Here is a 24,631-nt window from a genome sequence, read left to right on the forward strand (position 1 = left end):
AGCCAAACAAGGATAAAAAAAGTAGTTTTATGGCATGGAGATATCTCAACAGTCCAATACTAAGGGACTGCATTAACTTCAATGTATTATACAGACCAAAAAATATCTCAAATGACTGCATTAGCTTTCGATAAGCAAAATTCTTCTTAAATGCATTATTCTCCCTTTTATTTTCCATAAAATCAAGAACATTTACACAGGGTCTATGACATTTGTAATATTATAATTTCAGTAACACCCTTGATCAACAGTTCCTTTTAAAGCAGATCAGGCCTTTGTGTGATGATGTACCCAATCCATTTCCATCATTTTCTGGACAGAGCTAATGAAAAATCTCATGATATTTCTCTACTCAAATTACCTCCAGTTGTGAGAGGGAGTGGTTTTCCATCGTTATTAATGGCTGTTCAGAAATAACCATTCTTTATTCTCTTTTCCATCTATTTTTAACATGTAGAATATTGATCTTTAGCGTGTCCTGGAAGCTTCTGTATAACCTGTATATTATTCTATATCCACTCATTACATCACACACATTTGCAGGGTTTTGTAAATATATTTAATATGCTGTATTCCTGCCTTTTCCAAACCCTTAACAACAATTTTGTTAACTCAGTGTCTTACTTGTAAAAATATAAATAAATCTCTGTTATCACTTATGTTACAAGTATTGGTGATCTTCCAGAATCACAATTTTCTATTTCATTCCAAGTGAATGTTTCAAGTTTATTTAAAAGGACATTGACTTATCTAGAAGAAAGTACATTATCATTCAGTAGGTTGATCCGTGTCGTAAACACACAGATTCGTTCCTGTCAATTTTTGCATTAATTGTTCTGTTGTATCAGATAGGAGATAGACTGATCTGTTGGCTCACTGCTCACAGCATATCCTCCAAAATTGTAGTCTGTAGTGTGGAAAAGTGGAAATATTATCGAGTAAAATCCAAACTTACAAACTACTTTAAAATAATGAAGCATTCCATTGCCATGAATTATGAGTCAGAGGCGCAAACCACAGGTCTTAATTGAGCGACATGATAGTCTTTCAAATTTGGTAAGACAAGGCCCCTTTGTTTTACTTTGATAACTGCATTATCTACACTGTATTTTTATATGTTTGTTTTGTTTTCCCCATCCAATTAAGATTTAAGAAAATTATCCATGTTTTAATTATACAGTTTTGGTTGTGAGTCTAGTTTTGTATCGTAGTCCTCAAAAGTACAAAGTCTCTTGTCATTTGTCCTGTGCTTTATTAGTTCTGGCACCGCTTGTTAGTAGTCTTGTCTGCCTGTTTCCTTCATTTGTTTGCCAGTAATTTCATAGCTTTGGTTCCCTCATGATAATCTTGCTTCACAAATATAAGTTTCCTGTTAATTTGCTCAGTGTTAAATCTCATCCGTTTCATTTTGTAACTTTCTAATCATTACCAATGATCCCTATAATATCCTTAATTTTCCTTCTGTAATCCTTTAAGTTGATTGTATAAATTATTAAGCTTTTCCTGTTTGAAAGTCAATAATTGATATCCTCAATGCTACTTTAATAATATCCCACACCATAGGTTATTTTTTTTTAACCTGGTTATTATTTAATATGCTTGAATTCATCTTCAATAGAACTTTGGGGGTGTTGCTGATATTAATGACCACCTGTATTGATTGATAAATGATCAGAGATTTAAATCATCCAATATTGCATACCTGAATTGTCTTTTGAACATTAAGAAAAGTTTGATCCTCAAATGAGAAATGAATATAGTCCCTACTGGTTGGGTAAAGATCCCTCCAAAACATCTTTAATGCCAATGTTTTTCATTATAGAATGTTAGCCTTTAAATCATATAGCTCTTATTATGTAGAATAGGGTGAGATGACTTCAAATTTGACAGCCTCATGTTCATATCTCCTCCACATATTAGCACCATCTGGAATTTAGTGGATATAATGCCAAACAAGCCTTTATAAAAGGACCAATCACTGTCTGGAGGAGCACATACATTTAGGAATGTTACCACTGTTATTTTGATTTTTCCTTTAGTAATCACATAATGGCCTTTTCAATCTTATCTTTAAAGTCTGAAATATGTTTCCATTATATATGGTTAAAAAAAAAAAAAGAAAAAAGAATGGCTACTCCTCTTCTGTAGCCTTGTTTGTAAGAAGAGAAGAATAAGTGTTTGAATCCCCCTTTTTCATTTTAAATGTTTTGCATAAGTTTTTGTGTTTCCTGCTGGAGAGCCACTTGTGCCCATTTCCTCCTTAGTTTTGATAATTATTTACTTCACTTAATTGGATTGTGAGATCTCTTCCCATTAAAATATACAACTCACTGAGTTTTGTTGCCATTAAGTTTCATAGTCTATTTTATCACAGTCTTTATAGAGTTAGTGTGACGTCTCCTTTACAGCAGAGAACTGCTGAGAACATAGCATGTAGAAAACAGGGAAGTATTTCAGGGAAGTGTGTGTATGTCAGAACATACATTCAAAAGTGGGGTTTAAAGTGTTTATGAGGGAAAACCTTTCTTTTAAGAGATGGCTCTCATGTGCCTGTGTCTTAGTTTTGACCTTGCTCTGCCTTCATCATAGCTCAGCCATTTGTAGTATTGTCATTTTAAACTTAAAATGAGTTTAGGGATACAAAGGGTATTTAGCCCATCTCAGGAGAGAAATCACTAAGCTGTGAAGGTTACTGCTGCATGGCGGAAGTTTCGCGGGTATTATTGGTATTTTAGTTGCTGGCTTATCCTGATAGGGACATCAACTAAATCGGTGTCCAATGAAGCGCTTTCTAGAATTTCGTGCCATGGGCAGGAATAATACCATTGTCAAGCCATTATTGAGCTATGCCCTGCAACAAGGATATTTTTTACTACAAATGGAGGAACATGTCAAGCCGTTTTTGCTTTGCTCCACTCCTAAAACTCCAAGAGTGACACAGATATTAACTTGTGAAGAAGATGTATTCTTAGTTTTCTGTTGAGAAAAATGTCTTTGTGCCTGTTGCATACAGTATATCTCAGATTCCAGCTCGGAAAGCTTCAGCTGAGGCTTGATTTGCAGAGGTCTCTCTGATAAAATGGCAGACTCTGGCTGAGCATCAGACTCAGTGAGAGCCAACAAAATTTAAAAGGCCAAAATCTATGCATTTCAGAATTACTGGTTAGCCTATTTACCATGGCTTAAGTACAATCAAATGTCTAATATAAAGAAGCTGACTAAACAAGTCTGAAAGAAACACACCATCTCTCCCTGCAGCATTTAAGTGTCAGGAAGCGGCAAGTTGAAACACTGAGGTGTCAGAGATGATAATAAAATTCAGTGTTACTTATCACATACCCAGAGAAGAGATACCTTCAACTAAGTTCAAGCCAGAAATCACCATCTTGAAAGAGTATGGGTTAAACAAATTATTATGCACAGATCCATCAATCAATCAGCATCTCGTGGATTCATTGAATAATCCATGCTTGCACCTTGCTTCATGCTTACAATCATTTACATGATTACCTATGAGCATAAAAGATGACAAAACGATAACTGTTAAAATATATTACTGTGGCGGTAAAGGTACCATGAAAAATTTGGATGCACCCAAATCTTGTGGCAGGGCACAGAAAGGAAAAATGTTGGATGTATCAGTACAATTTAAGACATACATTATGGTCTGTTCATTATCGGTTGCAGAAAATTCAACTCTCTACTCAGAAATGGGTTGAAGTGGAGGCAGGGTCAGAATGAAGCTGGAAACAGCAAAAAGAGTTGACAATTTCGTCTGATTTCAGGCATGATTTCAGGCCCACCACTCCACACATTGGTGTGGAGTGGTGGGCGGTGTTTATTCAAGGCATTGGTATGGACCAATCAGACCAAACTAGATTTTTCAAGTGGGTGGTAGTCAAGCTGGTTTCTATTTGAAACAAATAATACTCTAGCTGTTTCATAAGATCTTCAACTACTTCTTTTGATAAAGATAGTTACATGGTTCAGGCAGCTATATGGTATATATCCAGTACAGGTTAGGCTGTATAGAAATGGAATCATATGGCACATCAGTGGTACTATTAACAGTATATCATACCTTTATGATAAATGTAATTTGACACAAAATTAAATGAGGAGAAATTGGAGCTACACCTTTGAGAAACTGCACACCATCAAGCACACATTCTGTACAGTACTGGAGTAATATTTCTTGTTTAAATATTAAAAATAGGATTTTAAATAAATATCAATGCACTTGATATTAACTATGCATTTGAGATATAACAACCGCATGATGCATGTAAGTTGCTTGGCAGGTAGTAACAATTACATTCAAATGTATTGACTTTTCTCCACAAGAGCCCCATGTAAGCTGGAAGTCATTAGCAATATCTGCTTAGTGACGAGCTGACACATCAATAAGACCAAACCGGAAAACCAAAACAACAACAACAGCATCGATCACTCTGCATCAGCACTGGGTGGAGGAGAAATCTCACAGTAGCCATTCTGGAAATAGTATTTCAGTCTTCATTACAGTTTCTAACCAGAAAGACACCTCATCTAAGAGCCATCAGGCTGGGAAGAAAATGGACTGAATGCAGATAAATGATGATGGAGAGGGAGGAAACCAGGGCTGAAAAATGAGGATAAAGGTTAGAGGAGAAGGGAAGAAGCGACAAAGGAGGAAAGGAGGAAGAAGAGGATTGTACATGACAGAAAAGATAAAAGCAAGGGACAAAATGAGGATTGCTCTGAGGGGTTGGCAGGTGGAGCACAATATGGAGTCACTGTTACATGCCAATCCAAGAAACAGTAATGGAAGACATGCTATGTTTTTTTTTTTTCAAATCAGGGCAGAAACACACTGAATGTTTACAGATAAGTAATTACAGAGAAATTATGTACATGAATGAATGTCTTTTTTTCCTCTCACATGAACATTTCCAGTAGTTCACAGACACAGACCTACCAGGTAATGAACGACAGAGCTAAAAGTACTTGACATCTCATTATCAAGCCTTGCTGACCTCTTTTGCATCAAATGATTTAGAGACACATAAGCCCACATGTTGACATGCTCCCTGGCCTTTGTTCTGTGTTTGCCTAGCTACATGTCTCATGTATACAAACATTATCTGTGAATGCACAGAGAGGCTTTACTGTCTATAATTTATGTGTCTGTGATTAACAGAAGAGTATGTTTCTGTGTGTGTGTCCTCTCTGGCCACATTATGATGAATTGGCTTCATGATTTCAGTTCAGGCTGAGTGGTGATTAAATCTTCATTACCGCTTCTGGTCAGTCCTGCTCTACATAGATTGCCAAGAAACCCAATTTCTCTTCATTCTGCGAGCAGTCTCTGACTGAATCAGGACAAAAAGCGACAAACAAATTACAGCTGAGAGTAGTGCACAAACAACACACTTAATCTTTCACTTCAGCTCCACAACACTCAAAGATCAAACGTGTTTCCCAGTAATGACTCCACAATCCACTCTTATAGCCCGCTTGTTTTCAGTAAAACATGGGAATGCCTGTGCTCTTCACATTAGCTCAGATCAAACATGAAAAGGCTAAGTATGAAGGGTGTTTTTTCCCCTGCTTTAATAAACCTAAACATTTATCTTACTCCAACTCCAACCAAGAAGGTTGGTCTGTTAAAGGCAAGATTTTTGCAGATCTGTTCAATGCAGGAGAGAGCATGCCCACACCTGATGCCCCACTAATAAATGTGACCACAGTACAGCTGATTTTATGTCCCCTCAGTGAAGCAATGTCAAAAGAAAAAAAAAAGAAAAAAAATAATAATAAATAATTGTTCTTCATGAAACCCCGGTGGACACCTTGTATTTCTGGCTTAGGAGAACTCGGTTCTTATCCTGTCCTACAGGTCTTTGTTCCTCTGCCTGACAGCAGGTGTGGGTAATTTGGTGTGAGAGGAAAAACACAAAAGGCTGGGGTTAATGAGAAAAAGCTTAATTTCCCTTTTATGAGTATCATCGTAGTGAAATAGCTGCATTAAGACCGTGTCAAAAACAAAAGAAAAGCTATTTTAATCAATAGTTTCACAGCTTGTGTTGTTCTCTCATACCTACAGAAAGGGCAGTTATGCAAGACAGTCGAATTTACAATTTACCCACTAAAGGCCTTCAGAATGGACTTCTATGAGGAAGCTCAAATTGATTGGTCTTCAATCTAATGCATAGAGTGTATCACTGGGACATGGGTTGTTTTCGTTTTTTCAAACAAAAAAAGTCTGTCACCATTCTGCTGAATACGGTACACTAACTACTGTAGAATCTCTGAGCTTGCCTTCGGTAAAAGATAAAAAAAACAAATAGATTTGCATGAAATCCAAATAAAAACAAATATGTACTGACCCGTTTCACATCTTTTCCAAATGTTTCACTGTAGCTGGTCCCAAGAATCTCAAATTGTACATGAGAATTGGAGCCTTCAGCACGGAAGTCCATCAATCCTGTCAGACCACTGATCCGTCCCTGTAACAACAACAGAATACAAGTGATGGAGACCTTTTTAATAGTATAATTTAGTACGCGTCTATTATTTTAGAAAAACTTACCACTGATCCAGTAAATTTAATGACATTATTTGGATTTTAGTTTCTATAAACATGTAGTAAAACTAACTTATTCCATTTCTTTTTTTTTAACTTTCTTTTAATGAGTATACAGCACATTAAGCATATCATGTATGGAAAGAATCCAGAAGTCACTCAAGTTGGAGCTTTTTTTGCAGATATTAATCATCAAAAGATTCATGCAAATTTTCCATTTTGTTGTACTCTCACAAGCCTCGACATGAATGGACCTAGCAACCAAGATATTAGCTACAGGGAGTTACAAGTTGGATTATATTCACTTTGAATAATACCAAAACAACATGAAGGTTTCCATGACCTCAACTGCTTTGTTGTCCCCATTGGGTCATCTTATATCACATTTGAAATTAAACCAGCATGACTCTGAGCAACAATGGAAAATTAAATTATCAGATTGAAATGGATGACATCAAGCTACTGTCTAGAATATGAGGCCTTATTTCAGTGAGAGAACATAGAGCGCAACCTAAGGATAAAGAGATCAAAGCACAGAATCAGCCACAAATCCATCCTGATACCAAAGATAAAGATCACTGAAAGACTCAATAAGAGTTACCAGTAGGGATCATGGTAGTTCATCTAACTTTTCTGACTGCACGTATCAGCTTTATACTAACTAATGCTTCTGATAACTTATTGGACGTGAATTTTTAAAAGCAACTGTTCATAAGAACATCCATGACAGAATATCATAGAAACCTTCATAAATTCTTACCAAACGACAAACAAAAAACAAAGATTCTAAAACTCAAATACCTTTTGAATAGTATCCAACATAGACCATCCTCCATTCCATGGCTTTGTGGACTTCCTCATGCAGTTAAGGCTGGCCATACTGTGCCATTTCCTGTCCTCCAGTTTCCTATAGAAGGCGTTTGCTAGCATCAAAACACTGTCATACAGGTAGAGGTTGGATACCTGTTTGAGATGGAAAAATAAGCAATTTTATGTGGTGCAGTTTTGGATTTTTCTTCTTTGAAGAAAAAGTATACAAACTAAAATACAAACTAAGATACAAAATAAAATATAGGGCTCCAGAAAACAAGGCGCAGCAGAAATGCAGCAGTACTCGTCATTCAGTCTGGCTGCAGTCTGGGACTTTGGATTGTGAAAAAATGTCGGTGAAGAATAAAATCTTACCTCCTGCCTTGGAGAGAGTGACATATTTTTTTTTTTTTTTTCTCGTGAAACCCAGTTTCTTTCCCTATTCATGAGTTTCTGCATTTTATATTTGCAAGAAATGACCAAGCATTGGGATTCAATAGCTGGACAATGATGTCTGCCTGCTGGTGAAATAATTTGTGCAATAACACAAGCATAAGGCAAAGATCATGGTATTGTGGTGTGATATGAAAACAGTTATACTGTATGCTGTTCAATATTCCTCTGCTATCCATCCAATTGTCTCCCTTAACTGCAGAGCATGCTGTCAGAAATCATGTCTACTGCCTTGTGTTTGGTCTGACAGTTGATTTGATAGGTCTTCGGGGTCAAGTGAAGTCAAAACCTCCAACAGAAGACTTTCCACAGGAACAATATTGGCTGCTACTCCAGAGGCGTAGAGTTCATGTTTAGATTTACACTCCAAGCCTCTCAGTGGTAAGATTCAGCTCCACGAATCAGCTCCACCTGTTTCAAGGTCAGCGAGTCAGAGGCTAAATCTGGGTGAAATTCAGCTCTGAAGCTCCAGGTGTCTGAGATCACAGCACACCTGAAGGGTTGTGATGGAGATTAGTGTAGGAAACCTCTGCCACCTCTTTAATGTTCAACTATTCTGATGAATGCCTCAACTGCCATTACCCAATATTTAACCCTCCTTAATGTAAATTATTTAGGACTATGGGTGCACGCACCACATGGTTTTACCATCTGTCCGTATTATGGATAAAAATGAATATGAACATTTCAATAGAGCTACAGGGAGTGCAACCATTACACTCTTGATAGATCGAGCCAAACGAAAGTCTGAGTGGTGCAAAGAGGGGGTTTGAACACACAATTGAGAGGAATTACTGGCAGGTTGAAAAAGGTTACTTTGAAAACCCAAAAGAAGAGAATGATTATGTCTTAGAAAAATGACAGATTTGTAAGGCATATATTTTTCATGAACCATCTTTGTCTGACTGAATATTTGGTTTGGGTCTTGGTTAATAAATCTTTGATACAAATCTTATGGAGCAGAATTTGTTTTACACTATCTGAAACTCCATCTCAGAAGCTTTTGTCAAGCTTGTGGTATGCGGGTAGTTTTCCGTAAGAAAGAAATATATTGAATTTAAGGTATGGAGAAATTAAGTTGAAAGAAATTGTGAGATTCATTGGAAAAAAAAAAGTATTTTCTTTAGTTTAAAACAACAATTCACTTTGTCTGTACTTCCTAGATAGACTGCACTGCAGTCGTTTATATTCAAGGGCATCCATTCTGCTCACAATTATCTTTCCAAGGGAGTGTAATATACATTCAGCTGCATACATAATCGTTTAATATTTGTAGTCATATGGCACTTGGCAGATGTGCCATGGCTGCTTGCTTGTGCTGCACTGTTAAAACTAAAACTGAGGCATCCAGCAGGAATAAAGCTCACAGCCCCTTAAGCATATGTGCTTAGATTGGATCAAGTATTTTTTGTGTCCTTCATATTTTCTGCTGAAGAAAGTGAATCCTACTGCTTTCATGCTGTACATTCACCATTCTCAAAGCTCAGAATCTGAAACTGCAGGTAACTACGTGGCTCATGATGTTGAATATGAGGATATGGGTGGATGAAAATCAAACATGCTAAACATTTTCATCAACAATGGAGGAGACCTTTGAGTCAGTATTTTTCTTTTAATATTTTGCCACTTTTTAATCACTTAAAGCACTCACTGGAATCTATAGTGACCAGCAGAGTTCAAACTTAAGTCTTTTACGCTTACTTTGCAAGATTACAGAAGGCACCAATTTAAAACTTAAAACAGGTTTTGCATTTTAAAAGAGACATTATGCCCTTTTTTTTTTTGGACAAGTGGGCACAATTTACAGACATCTTCTTAAAATGTGAGACATGCTTTGGTCAAAATACCACTTGGCTAAAGCACAACAGCGGTCTTATCACCCCTATTAAAATGACCCCCCCTCAGACCAGCATGTTTGAGGGGAATGGAGAATACGTTTCTGTATGTTCGTATAAATTGACTTAAGACACACTGTCATGCTGGCTGTCGTACAACCACTGCAAGCGACCCGAGATTATAGCATACAGCTCGTTTCAGTCTGTAACCTGTTTTCAAAATCTGGGCCATGAAATTTAATTAAATAAACACAAACATAATGAGGCTTTTCCTCCTGTCTAATAACTGAATATTACTTTATTGGTCCGGCAAAGGAAACTGTTTAGCATCGTTTTAGCACTCAAGGATGTAACTTATTGGGACCAGGAAACAATGCTTTCTCATCAACAGTAATGGACCAAACAGGAGATGTACAAAACATAACTCGTAATGAATGTTTACCATTAATCACTGAGTTTAAACTGTTTGTATACATTCCCTTCACTAAATAATTGTACTTGGAGACCTAGATATTCACACCTATTGTGCAATGCTAACACATAGAGCTGTACATGGTTTTCCAAATAGCAGACAGAACTGACCATCAGACCGGGCACAGGCATCGTGGAGCATTACTGCAGTAACAAAAGCTTTGTCCTACACCTTTTCCACACAGTTGCAAGTTGCTCAAATTACAGAGCGTAACTATTCAACTAAAAGTTTGTAACTTCATTCCCTAAGCTGTTGAGAGGTAAAAAAATAATCAAGCCAAAGTATTTCTCAAACACTTATATTTCCTCTTCTGAAATTAAGCCATAGAGTAGGACTGATCCTTATTTTAGGTAAAACTTCATCACAAGTCTGGCATTGAACTGGCCCATGTTGACAAAAGAATCCCATAAGTGGTTATTACACATACACACTGTCTTTTGATAACTTTTACTTGAATATTGCCTTAAAATATAAAGTTTATCCACTGGGCTCTTATATCCTCTGAGATGCATGCTGTTCAGTACAGCTGACAACAGAACATTTCCAGACAAAGCTGGCTTCATCATTCTGCCAAGGTGAATGCGAGCAGATGGGGCTTCGAAGTTGAGGCCATGCAGGAGAGGTTTGGTGAACTTGATAACTTAAAAATCGGAACGGGGTCACTGAATGATATTGACGTCACCCACCCAAACGTGCTCTCATGAACAGATAAGAAATGTTCATGATACGTCCCCTTTAGACTGATGCCTTTCATTTGGTCAGTATGCAGTAAAGGAGTAGTCTACTAGGAAATCTTGGGTCTTGGGATTAATGTGGATGTTACTTTTACACATATAGTACCACTATATTAAAAATGTTGCAGACCAAGTTTACACCTCCATGGCAATGGAACTCTGATGGCAGCATCATCCCCCTGCATGAAAATGTGCGCCACCACACCAAAAAGTGCTAAGGAAAAAAAACTATGGCCAATACCAATCCTCTCCTTACTGAGATTTTTCAGAAGTAATAGTGCCCCTTTTCTCTTAGTGTTCAATAAGTTGTGGTAATCAAGACAACCAACCGACCATGAAAACCCAGCTGAAGTGCAAAATGATCACTACTCTTGATGCCTTAAAAGAAAAGCTGCAAACTTCTCCACACCTTGATGGCTTCCCATCCGTTTTCACTGTGCAAGCAAACGATCTGTGCAGCATTACCCTGAAAGTAGTAAGGATTAGTTGCTACTGGTTTCTCCTCATTGTCTATGTAGCACATACAAGTCTCACCTCTCTGAGACTTTGGGATGTGTTCTGAACATCCAAAGGAGAAATCTTCAGCTCAATGTTGAAAGCCCATGATGTCTTGTCGGACATACAAAAGAATCTTACGGACATGTTAAAAATTAGCCTGATAAACCAGCCTAAATGGATTGGATGTCTAATTTAGTCTGGCACCGATCAATGGATACAACGGAACATTGTTGATGAGCACAACCCGTTGTCTTTCAAACCGCGTCTGTGCCTATAGGCCAACGCTCTGACCAATCAGCGCAACTGACTGTGACGTAGTAAGCGCGACAGAAAGCTTTGGTGGGAGGGGACTCTTCCAAAACTGATGCCAAGCACAGATTCTATAATAGGACAGATACGCCACTCACGGTGCATTTCCGGTTTCCAACGAGGCGATTTTGGTTGCAGTTCCACCCTCTTTCCACGTGGGGCGCCCAATTTTGGAGACCAGAATGAATGGAGTCCTATGGAGCTATACGCCCTTTCGTGCCCTTATCTCAAGATATAATTTTTTCTCTAGTAATTCGAATGTTGTTTTCGAAAGAGGGTGTTTAGAAAATACCCATGGCTGAGTTTTAGATTTTTAGAGCCACTCATTTGCTTAAAAAAAGGATTTGAAGTGTATATGACGTCATACATAGCTGGTCGACCAGCTGTCATTAGCACAATGCTAGCGCGTTGTGGACAACAAGAAGCCAACCAGTAAGAAATCAAAGGGATATATGTACTCGTTCAGTTGATTTTTTACTTGAAACCCATGTTGAGCTCTCAGAAACTACATTCAAATCTGAGCGCTCTTGAGGAGACTTAGGTGAAACTGACCATTTGTAGCATCTAGCTCCATTGGGCCCCATTCATTCTGGTCTCCACCGACGCTCCCAGTGGAATTCTGGTGGAACTGCAGCCAAAAAGCCGGTACAATGGGGCTTAATAGAGAGTGGCAAGGCTGTTCGTTATAATGGCTGTGTGCCAAGGCTGAATCAAACGAGCACTGTTCCATTGCCGCCGCCATCTTTCTTGTTGTGCTTTCGCTTGTCTATGTTCGCTTCCACTGCCCAACGTCGCACTGCTCTGTCGTCACTCCCTCAGAACCCTCTGGCCCGCCCGCGTTGATTCAAAACACATCTCTGCGTTGTGATTGGTTTAGTTGCCATCTGCCAGATTCAGGGCAGTATTTTCAAAATGACAAGTGGATCGAGGCCAGACCCAACCGCAGGCAAAACATTTTGCCGTCCAGCAGTTGGCGCTGGTTTTCCAGGCTAGTTAAAAATATTATAAACATGATTTTTAAGGGAGAGGGGCTTTTATAGTTTCTAAATTACAAAAAAGGTAAAACCAAACAGATTTTTTTTTGTCAGGCATGTCAGATTATCTGTCACAGCTGACAGAGATAATCTGATATTATCTGCAGTGTAACAATATTTTAAGAACATCAGTTATTAATCCCCAAGTAGATTTTTTTTTTTTTTTTTTTTTTTTTTACCTCCAAGGACTGCAGGTAGCCTTCCTGTGGGTCACACAGCAGGGAAGAAATGCGATGATTGTTCCTCATACAACGAACATTTGTGTCCCTCCACAATGGGAAAATCTGACGGATGATGGTCATCCGCCCCAGAGAGCTGTGAACCAGCTCCATGATGTCTGAATCACTCACCTCCTATAGATGAAGATGACAAAAGAGGAGCTTTATATTTCATGTAAGTCAAGCATGGTGACACATTTTATTAGACATGTATTTCTGCAAGGTGAGAAATCATAAAACAAATCATCAATCTTCGTGGGAATTTGTATAAGGAAGATAAGGAAGATGGAGGCAGTTGGTTGTGTTTGCTTCTTGAGCAAATCAGATGGCACAGTGGTAAAATACTGAAGAATTAAGAAAGAATAGTTCCACCAAGTAAAACTGGGACGATTAAGGCTTAGGTGGAAATTTGAACTTCTCTGCTTAACTTAATTTTTTGTTTTATTTTTCTATTGATACATTAAGCGTGACCAAATGGAGAACATTTGTCTCAGCAGTGGTTTATTCAATAAACTGTAAATATGTCCATGATTTTAAAATAAACACATGAATTCCTTATGTCAAAATCTGATATGCATGACCAGAATTCATAATCAAGGAAACTTACTGTTATTCCAATTAGTCTGACAAATCTATTTTATCATCACAACAATGTATGTAACCTTTGGTTCCTTTTTGTGTGGGTTGCTTGTGTTAAAGCTCAGCTCAGATCAATATTCATGAAACACTATGCTGCCAGCTAATCTCCACAGCAGAACAATGGTCAATGTTGAGGTAAACAGTGAGTCTCATGAGAAACATTGGGTTCATATACTACCTGACAATAAAACAGTGAGGTTACTTTAGGACTGAGTAAGCAGTCAAGCTCCATGTTGATATATTACTGACAATACATCCCTGAATACTTGTCCTCTATCCTTTTCCCATATGAGATGTTTTGATCTCCTTTTACGGGTGGTCTATGTCCATACTATTTCTCCTGGATGCTGTTTGCTTAGCGCGTCTTTCCTCTTCATGCTAATGTGGCTTTTCAGTTTCTTATTGTTTTGTCATTGGTCTCAGTATTGTATGCATTATGTTACAAATGTGTTTGGTATGTGCTTTACTGTTCAAATTCCCTTTTACTTCTAAGCCTTTTTCTCACATTTATCTCGTCAAATATATTTTTTTCAAAATGCAAAACAACATTAAGTAGGGAAAGTGACAATATAAAACCCTTTTTCTCCAATTTATTAGATCTTTTATCTCTGGAGTGTGGGGAGTCAGTGTAAAAGACCTCAGGTGATTTTTTTGCTCTTATCCTTTTCCTCCGACTCTCTCTCGGACTCCTCATAGTCAGTCATTTGGAAAGTTTTAATATTCATGACCTGCCAAGGCACAATCATCAGAAAAATTATGTTGCATGGTTCACAGAGCTGAACCCCAATGTCTAAGTTAATAACTTACCGGGCTACCAAGTGAAAGTGTTCTGTCACCATCACAGTTGACATTCATGCCATAACCTGACCCAGCAATAATGCTGACCAATGGGACATATGCCATTTATCTTCTATATGAAGAGGAAATACAGGCCTGAGTAACAACTCGGACACCACTGCGCTGAATTTCACTTGTACAGTGAATTAAAAAATACCTTAAACTATTCTAAAAATGCAAAGTTTTTATACTTCAAGGCAGTGGTCATCATATGTGTTTTTCAACCACTAGAAGGATTATCAATCGAAATGATACACTGTGATTACAATTTGAGCTAATCGGAATATCACTTCTGACAATAGCAGATGGCAAACAGTGCAAACTTTTAAAAAATACTACAATTATCAGGTAATTACTTTTGTCGACCGACTCAAATTTCTGAAGCCATGAATACAGCACAGCCATGTTTCAATGACAGCTGAAGCCAAAATACATTAATCACATCAGCTTCACCTGACAGGCTAAATTATCCTCCTTGTGCTTCTGATTCTATGTTATTAATCTTTCAGTAGAAATAAATAAAATTATTCTTGGAATCATGACAGTAATTTAATTAGAAATAGAGGTGGTTTTGTGGGTGTCAAAAATGGAGAACAAAGGTCAGTGGGTTTGACATTAATTTGAGTCCTTGTATATCAATGTATAATTGTCTTTCTATGTGGTTTGAATATATTGAAAAAGGGTAATGAGTCAGTTTCATCACTTTTTCAGTTATGACCAAAGTATTTGTCCTTTATGTAAGAGACAAACATGAAACAAGACAAAGCAGTCTGATCTAAATTATCACCCAGTGGGTCTACATGATGAGATTAATTCGATTATAGCTATAGTTGGGTTATGCTCCTTGTTTGAGCAAGGGTAATTATCCTTGGATATATGGCGTTGAATGAATTGAATCATAGGCACAAAGCATGTCATACTCTGATACGATAGGTGACGCTGTGCCCATTTCAACTATTGCTAATAGAGCCACTTTCGGTTGACCGCTTCACCACCACCAACAACAGCAAACTCAGGCATTTGAGAAAATGGTGAACGAAGAGCAAGATGAAGCTATGTCCCTCTACATTTAGTTTGTGGTGAGCTGCTTATTACACAAACGCGATGCATAACGGCGCATTCTCCATCGCGTTGTTCGTTTCTTTCCGACGGCAACGACAACAGTAATATTGTTTCTCCAGACTTTCGGTTCACGACCCCGGGAAAAAAATCTCGAGCATGCGCAGAACGCAAAGTCTAATTCACCATTTTAATTCGACTTTCAACCGAGTTATCTCGGGGTCTAAATCCGATCGCGAGTAATCCGATCCAATTTCTTGTTCGATTAAGGTGTATACATGAACTTATTAACTCAGTCTTATTGTAATTTAGCCAATCATCCGATCCTTTCAGTGCCATGTAACCCCACTGAGTGGTGTAGTTTGCCATATATCAGCAATCAGATCAAATTTAAGCTTTCCAATTACCTTACAGACAAAATAAATTATACATTTCTGTAAACTGAGTGAAATGGAATGTTTTCTCAATTAAAATTAGTACCCATATCTCCTCAGATGATTTGATGGAAGTATCCCATCTATATTCACATTAAAAGTGGTAAATCACAAAGAATAGAGGTGACTTTTTGCTTGTTAAAGTGAAAAAAAAAAAAATCTTGACTTGCATATAAAAAAATCATATAATACAGCTACACTGCTGATATTTTACTAATATAAGACATTTTCTGTGTAATCCTAGAGGCTTCCTCAGTTCATTTCTGGTTAGTGGAGATTTACATTCTTTTATTCAAGGCCATACACTTTTGGGTCATTATGCACATGAACCACAGGCCTGTTAAATGGAAACATTCAAATGACTCCGGGTGTGAATTGTTATCAAACTGCCTGGCTAAGGGTGTCAACAGTGCATTGTATGTGGCTGACAAGTGGTGCCAGCTCTCCTGTTTAGAGATTTTGTTCATAGCACCTACCATGGCCTGGATAATTGCCAATCTTTGCATTTTGTATTTCACATATTGCAAGGCTTTAAAATTACTTTCAACATCTAACCAGGAATAAATCAGACTTTAAACCATATTCCCACTACATGTGCCAAACATGCTTAGTGCATGCTTAATGCATATTCTTTGTCAAGATGTCAACTGTTTGTAAGAACAGAGAGTGAAAAAGCAACACGCCTATGTTTCAGCAGACTAAAATAATATATTTTAAAGTCTTAAGTACAGCGAAAATTAATCTGTGTTCTGTAACATCACAGACATGTCGAATCAACCACCTAGCCAAAGACTAATGATTAAAATAATCAAGTAAGTAGAATTAAGTCTAAAAAACAAATTAATTGAGATTTCTGCTTTGCGATGCTGGGGGCATGTCTGCACAGCACCCTGATCATGACATCTCAAATAAGCTCAAACGAAACACCAGAATTCTAATAGTGTTAAAGTTTAGATCAACCAAATCAAACTGCTTGGATATGAAATTCAAAACACACATTTTGGTTATCTTTAAGCTGTTGACTCATGGGGACTATGGAAGGAGGCAAAGCATGAAGAAGCCAGCAGAGGCATGAGAGACTCAGTCTGCTGGATGCAACTGTGGATACTACGGGTGACAAGGCCCGTGTGGCTGCTTGTCCCCAGCTGTGAACGTAACATCTCGCTCCATTCATGTTGCCCCGCGTTTCCTATTTAATTATTAATTTATTACACTAGACTACATTAAATCAAAAATGTTATTTTACAAATTTTATAATCCAACATTTTTAATTGACGTTGTGAGCGCATCGGAGCGAACTGGAGCGGAGCGAAATCCTCGCTCCGGCTTTTGAATTGAAAACCGCTCTCCGCTCTCACCATATTTCACCGCTCCGCTCCACCATCCGCTCCGTTCACATGCTCTGGTAAGCACAAAGCAAACCAGCATTTATCCTAGAACTGTTGCTGAAGATTTTCAGTGCTTTGACAAAGCATTATTTTCAGCCTGGAGGTTCAGTTGCGCTGTGTATAATCTAAATTGGCCACTTATTAACCCGAATGATAAATAATAAACAACTAAAATTAATCTGACTGTAACTTTAGTAACATTTAAATAAGATCATTTGTGAAGGAAGTCCCTCTGTCTGGGTTCCTTTAATTTATGGCTACCACACTGGATGTTTCCTGGAGTCACCACTTCTGGGTTAAAACCATTTTTTGACATGTACACATTGGGTTTTTGCATGGATGCTCATCATGGTTAATTGCATAAAGAACCACAACATAAAATCCACTATTTTGTCAAAGGCAATTTTATACAGTCCTTTGAAGATAATTGAAAAATAAATATCTCTATGTGGCAAGTGCTGTCTAAAGTAATCCACCTGCAAATCCCCAAATCTGGTGCAGCAGAGATTGCATCAGAAGAATATGGTTTTCATCTCAGTTGCTTGATGGGCAGTTACCCAAGGCATCAGTCATACCCTGACTGTCCTCCTTGACTGTGCCACAGCAAGCACAGTATTCTAATCCATCAAACATTCTCAAGTGTCAGTGTACAGCCTTTGAAGGGAGAAAAAAACAACAACAACAACAAATCCTCCCAGGAAGTGCAATCCATCTGAGTAGACTAGACAGTGTCAGATGTGGATCTGCGTGCAGCTGGAGCACCCAGGTTTAGTGGGTGGTTTTGTGAGACATGCCTGTCAATTATCCTTGTGCCCTCCTGCTCACATAAAAGTCGTCCTGCACATCTTACACAATGATTTCAAAGCTTTTCAATTTTTTGAATGTCGATCATTTTTGTGTGGAATAAAATCAATTCCCCCCAAAATCCTGAGGCAGTGCTAAATGTAAGATAAATTGTATTAATATAAAAAAACATTGGATGTGTTTAAACAAAAAAAACAGCTGAAAACCAAATGTTGAAAGTGACATTTTATAATTTCATAGAGCATTAAAGCTCCTTTTGAATTTATATCCCTTCATCCTGTCATGCCATGGACTCATGTCATGTGTTTTACGTTTTAGATCATGTTTGGTTTTTAGATCATTTCTTTAGTTCTTAGTTAGATCATGTTTTAGGTTCAGGTCTTTAGTTTTCTTGTCATGCCATCAGCCTCACGTCCCTCACCTGTGTTTTCCCCTTCAGCTGCACTCAATCCCTAATCACCCTCCACAGTATTTAGTTTCCAGGTTTCCTTTCAGTTCTTGTGAGATCCTCCCCGTCACCACCCATGCCACGCCACAGTCAAGTCAAGTCTTTTTCCATGTTATGCTTAAGTGTTTTGTTAAATAGTTTTTTCCACAGTTCAGGTTTTTGTATCCGGCTCAGCCGCGCTTTCTTTTGATACTTTGTGTTTAAGAAATAAATCAAGTTTGCTTTTTCCAAATATCCGCATCCGTGTCCTTTTCAAACCCACCCTAACTTTTATTTATTTATTTATATATATATATATATATATATATATATATATATATATATATATATATATATATGTATATATATATGTATATATATATGTATATATGTATATATATATGTATATATATATATATATATATATATATATATATATATATATATATATATATATATATATATATATATATATATATATATATATATATATATATATATATATATATATATATATATATATCTCATAACTATGAAATAAAAATCATCTTGCATTGAAACCCTGATTATGTCTTCTGTTACTCTGGAGGGACAGTCATGTTATGACAAGTGACATTATGAGTCATTTCAGTTTCAAGAGTTTGATCAATGGAGACTCTAGGTTAGCATTACTTTATTGCTGTTCTGTTTGTTAAACTGCACATAACTGCAATGTTTTTTGATCTTTTTGATCTGGGGTATACAATATTGTCATTTTATAGTGCAGAGCATGACGTAATGCCAGCTGTATGTCACTTCTAAGAGCAACACTTTGATTTGAACATGTGATTTTGTTTATTTCGTTTGTCCATCACACTGTGACATATGATCACACTCATGCATCATCATTTCTTCTCAACGCTTCTCACTTTGTGCTCTTATCACGTTTCTATCTTGACAACCACATTTATTGCGCCACATGTTGCCGCTGGGGGTAGATTTGCATATCTGCTTGTCATGACAGCTGAATGATATGCAAGACATCATTTTGTCTACAGAAGGGTGGGTTTTAAGGCTTGTGTGAGCACGGAGAGCAGATGCATAATGATAAAACCAGAGTGAGCATCAGGATCATCTGGTTAAAATGTATGTCACAACTCTGTCATGACCAGCTGAAAAGCAGCAACTGTCACTGGGGACTGAGGTGCATTCAGGAGAAAGAGGTAACACGGACATGTTATTTCCCTGCAGGATTTTGTGATAAAGCTGGACTGCATCTGGTCAGGCTCACAAGATTTTCTCATTTTGTGAGCAGAAACCATATCAAAGTGCAGTATATCACAGCCATGAAGCAATATATGTTAAGTGTAACTCTTGCAGATGCAATATGTAAAATTGCAAATTAAAGTTGTACCACTTTTAATGTCCAACATTCATTTAAAAAAGCGTACAAGATCTCCCTTATAAAATGCCATGTTGAAAGCATCTTACAAATTTAATCACAAGCTAAAGAAAACAACCTGCCATTAGGATTGTGTCCCTTTTTGAGACAAGCAGGCATTGTGGAAATCATTTGAATCCTTCACAGTGAGACATGTCTGGATTCAATGTGATTCTTGTTATTGGTAGTGAAAGAGGAGGAAGAATGGTATTAAAGAAAAATAAAACAACTCCTAAGTAGCTCAGAGTTTTCATGCTATTTCTTCCGTTTATGAGAAAAGCTCTGGAGGCTACCCAGTAAAACCGTCTGGTAAGGCAGGTGATTGAATTTTATTGTTAGTCCTCTCAACATGTCTATATTATTCTCATTTCGAGGAGATTGTTAGCTTCATGGCCGGTTCATCTTTGGTGATGAAATGGAAGGAGAGAAAGGAGAGAAAGAAAAGATAAATAAAAACTACAGCAGGGATATGGCCAACAAAATTATCCTTGCTGCTTTGAAAGAGAGCAAGAGGGGCAGAGAGGAAAGGGAAATTAAAATCATATGTTGGAGAAAGTGATCAAAAAATAAATAAAGAAAGGCCTTGGAGAAAAGCAAATTAGGATAGAGTTTCCTGTTCAGTTCCTGAAATACCTGTAGTCAAAGGTTACAGATCATCAACAGTAACAAAAGGCTTTCATATGGTTATTAAACATAAAATACAGTTCAATTGTTCCCCGGATAAATTTATTGGTAACCTTGACTCTTTTTGTCATGGCAGATTTTAGCTCTTTAAAAAAAAAAAAAAAAAAAAAAAGATTTTGACTCAACACCGACTAGTTTAAAGCCACCCATAATTTCCTTTCAAACCACTCTCTTGTACTGTCGGATGCATAATTTGGGTTAATGTTTTGCTAAAACACACAAGAACTTCATGTCAAACCTAGTTTTCAGACACAGGGAGACACATTTTTCTCTTAAGATACCTTTATGATCTTTTGGTTCTATCATGCTTTTGAAACATTAAATGTTTCCAGTTACAGAGGCAGCTAAACAGCCCCACAGCATGATATAACTTCCACTACGAATTACTGTGGGTAGAAAGATCTTCTCTTTCATCTGATAACCTTTAAACAAACTGATGCAATGTATTACTGTAGAGCTTTGTTTTTAGTTTTCACTGAAAATTATCCCAGAAAGAGACTGTGGCATGTCTAAACATTTTTGCAATTATGAGTTTGACGTTTTTGGCATTTTGTTTTTAGTAATTCTGTTCCCAGTGGCCTCCACCTACGGAGCCCAACTTAGTTCAGTAGTTATAGCTGTTTCATGACAGGATTTCTGATGCTCTAACACCACTCATCTGCAAGGTTGTGAAAAAAAAACTGGGGAAATTCAGTCCCTTTTTTCATGTAATAAAAATTGATCAGTTATTGGTTTGGAAATTAAGCAAATGTTAGCCCTGATAATTACGGTTTAGTTTGAGAAACTATCGTCACCCTTTCCATTAACTTAAATTAGTCTTGATCAGTGATTTTATATCAGTAACTTTCACGCAACTATAATGAGCATTTACTTGTTTTTCAGTGAATTTTAAAGTGAGTTTTAAAAGTATTCTGAAGTATTAATTTCCATTTATTTCTCAAGACATTCAGTATGCACTTCTGATGTTTCAGAGATACGAATAATCCTAACCAAGACTGTATTTCATAGTTCACAGATACAAACAGGCAGTCTTCTCCTTTGAATGTGCACTAGGGAGAGATTATTGTGCATCAAGCCATATCACATCAGACATTAAGCGAGTGTCATTTAATTAAAATGTCATTGGTTCATACTTTCACAGATTTTAATGCAATTAAAGCTGATGTCTTTATAGTCTCCAGTAATTTACTGAGAGGCACGAATAAGTCTGTAGGTGTATACTGCCCCAAATTACAACCCCTACCTCCTAACTTTGCTGACACGACAAAAACCTATTAAAAGAATATCGATTTAAAACGGAAACAAAAAGGTTTCAAAGCACTCATGGTATCAGTACATTTCATTCAGTACGAGTAGAGACTTCAGTGATGTAAATACTGAAATGCATGCTGAAAGTGTGAGGAGGTTGCCATTTTTTAAAAGCTCATTACAGTCTAAACTTCAGTAATTTAGGTTGGCAAACGGCAGAAGGTTTTCAACACACTAAGCCTCATTACATCTTGAAATCAATGTATACACAAAAATTCAGCTTAGCCAATTTTCAACTGAAGTATAAATGATGACTGCTTTATTAAAGTTTGTTAGCCTAATCTGTGCTGCAGCCAGTGTTTTAAACACATGAATCAAGACTAATTTGTCACACTCTGAAAAAAACACATGCTTCTCATCATTGGCTGCAGCATCTCAAACAGCATGGCTACCACAAGTAGCATGTTTATCAAGCTGTGGATTAGGTGTGATGTTTTGGGCTCTGGTAACAAGTTCCTTCATGTGAGGCAGTGATTTTCTAAAATGAGATGACACATACCAGGGAGTTTAACTTATTATATATCAAAACTGACATTTATGTGTGGATATTTTTGATGTTGTAGAGGCTGACCCTATTCAGGACAGCAAAGTAAATATTTGAGGTTTTCACAAAGAGGAAACTTATCTCAAGTCTTTCATCCACTGCCTTTAGCACTGGAACAATCCCATGACCCACACTCTTCAAATCACTTAGAATCATTGGAATTGCAGAGCTGAAGCATTCAATGTGATTCTACTGTTCTGTATTCTTAAAGTGCACCCAGATTTTGTGTCAGCACAGCTTCTTCATAAGAGCATTAAGGTCAATGTAAGACACTGAGAACTGGTTCAAAAAGGGAAAACCTATTTTCATCCATTAAAAGATTGGTAGTTTTGTACATCAATAAAGGCCAGTCTGTCATTCCTTCTGGCATGCAAGAAAAATAAGATGAAAAAACAAAAGTGTTGCTAAAGTATAGTAAAACATGAGTTTTTGTATCTTAGCAGCTAACTGAACCCAATTCTAAATTCCAAAATTTACTTGCATGGAAGTGTATTTGCATTTGGCCTTACCTCATTGGCATAGACCCAGTGGCTGTCCTTGGATGCCAGGTTGGTTTCCACAGCCTACAGTGATGAATCAAATGAGAAAGAAAGGGGGGATAAAGAGAGAAAGACAATTAAAGACTCATGTGTGCAAGTTCATTGAAATCTTTCAAACATTTATGTCTCTGGTGCTTAATTTGTAAATGATCCCAGAACACAGAGGGTGCTGGTCCAATTTTACAAGAATGCGTCAAAATCACACTGTCTGTACAATATTGGACAAACCAGGCTCTCGTTCATGAAAGCATAAAGCCTGAGGTGCAGATGCACATAACATGCCAACATCTAAGGGGCCTCAATTGCCACACTTATTTCCCCTTATGACAGAATGATAACAGAAAATGTAGCACCCCACAGATGCAGGTGCAGTCGTTTGGGATGAACATGTGAGCCTGTGGCATTAAAGGTTCAACTCTCCCAAAAAAAAAAGACTAATGGATTGACCAGATCTAGTTTAAAAAAAAAAAAAGCTACTGCAATTTGTCACCTGCAATTTGTGGTATTTGCTTTTTTTATTTTGCCAGAGGCGACTGAGTACTGTTTGTGGTGAAAGCACATAGCTTTTTGTACAACCGCATCAACATTTTACAAATAGTCAAATTTAAAGAGGTAAACACACGGCTGCTCTGTGAGCATTTCAGCTTTGTTCACACTTTAGAGACATCTGAATAGAAGGATGCACCTCCACCTCCATGTATTAATCTTTCCTTTTATACTGCCGCTCTGCTGTCAAAGCATTATATTTCCTGCCTGAGGTAGAAAACCCAGTTATGCATTACACAGCCAAAAATTGGCTTTTTTCCAGGATAAATCTGTTTTTTCTAATCTCCGACCCTAACCTATATATAAAAAGGCAAACATGACAGAGAGCAGACTGTAATCTGGTTTTTGAGGTGTGTATGAAAGTACTGAATGAGCTAAAACCTCTCAGTTCAGGGGAAATAATCCTGCTTAGAATTACTAACACTGTCCATGTCGCTTTGGAGACTGCATAACATTTCTATCATGTTTAATCTCATTACACTGCGTGCATGAGAGTATCTAACTTTACTGTACGTTGTCATAATTTTGGTTATTCAATTGAATCAAAACAAGCAGAGTAAAGAAAAGGTAACATTACAATAAAAATTCAACTTGAAACTAAAATAACTCTCATCCTCCAATGCAATTTACACCTGTAACACAAGTCCTAGGTGCCAAGCGCTCAGAAACATGTTTAAGTTGAAGAGGATTAAACATGATTAACACTGAATAAAACAAGCTGAAGTGTAAAGATTAGGGAGAAATATTTTTCACAGATTTTTATAATGTTTTATGAATAGATTAAATAAGCTCCACTGTATGGTGCAGCTGGATGGAGTTGCCTGGATCCCTAGTCAACACAAAGCACCACTTTGAGTCAGAAGCCAGCGAGGTGTACAGGGGGTAGTGGTATGTGTTGCTGTCAGAGCTGAGCTACAGTAGTGGGACCTTTTCAGGCTGATGAGGAACTCAAAATCAGCTCCAAAACAGCTGTTACTCGAAGGAAGACACTTTCTGCATGCAGTGATACAGGAAGAAATTCCTAAATAAGCCATAATTTTTATTGAGAATAATGGCTCCTCAAATGCATCCGAA

General features: G+C 37.4%; 1 protein-coding gene across 2 annotated transcripts in view; it reads right to left on the reverse strand.

Moving 5' to 3' along the window:
• grid1a (glutamate receptor, ionotropic, delta 1a) overlaps positions 1-24,631 on the reverse strand; it is a 300,550-nt gene that overhangs the window by 28,282 nt on the left and 247,637 nt on the right. For both annotated transcript variants that reach the window (XM_075478629.1, XM_075478637.1), the window contains exons 5-8: positions 22,982-23,035; positions 12,890-13,063; positions 7,367-7,528; positions 6,369-6,488 (exon numbers count right to left, since the gene is read on the reverse strand). In XM_075478629.1, the coding sequence (XP_075334744.1) occupies positions 6,369-6,488; positions 7,367-7,528; positions 12,890-13,063; positions 22,982-23,035 (510 nt within the window). The remainder of the gene's footprint in view (positions 1-6,368; positions 6,489-7,366; positions 7,529-12,889; positions 13,064-22,981; positions 23,036-24,631) is intronic.

Source organism: Odontesthes bonariensis, chromosome 2, assembly GCF_027942865.1.
Source record: "Odontesthes bonariensis isolate fOdoBon6 chromosome 2, fOdoBon6.hap1, whole genome shotgun sequence".
NCBI classification, from domain to species: Eukaryota; Metazoa; Chordata; class Actinopteri; order Atheriniformes; family Atherinopsidae; genus Odontesthes; species Odontesthes bonariensis.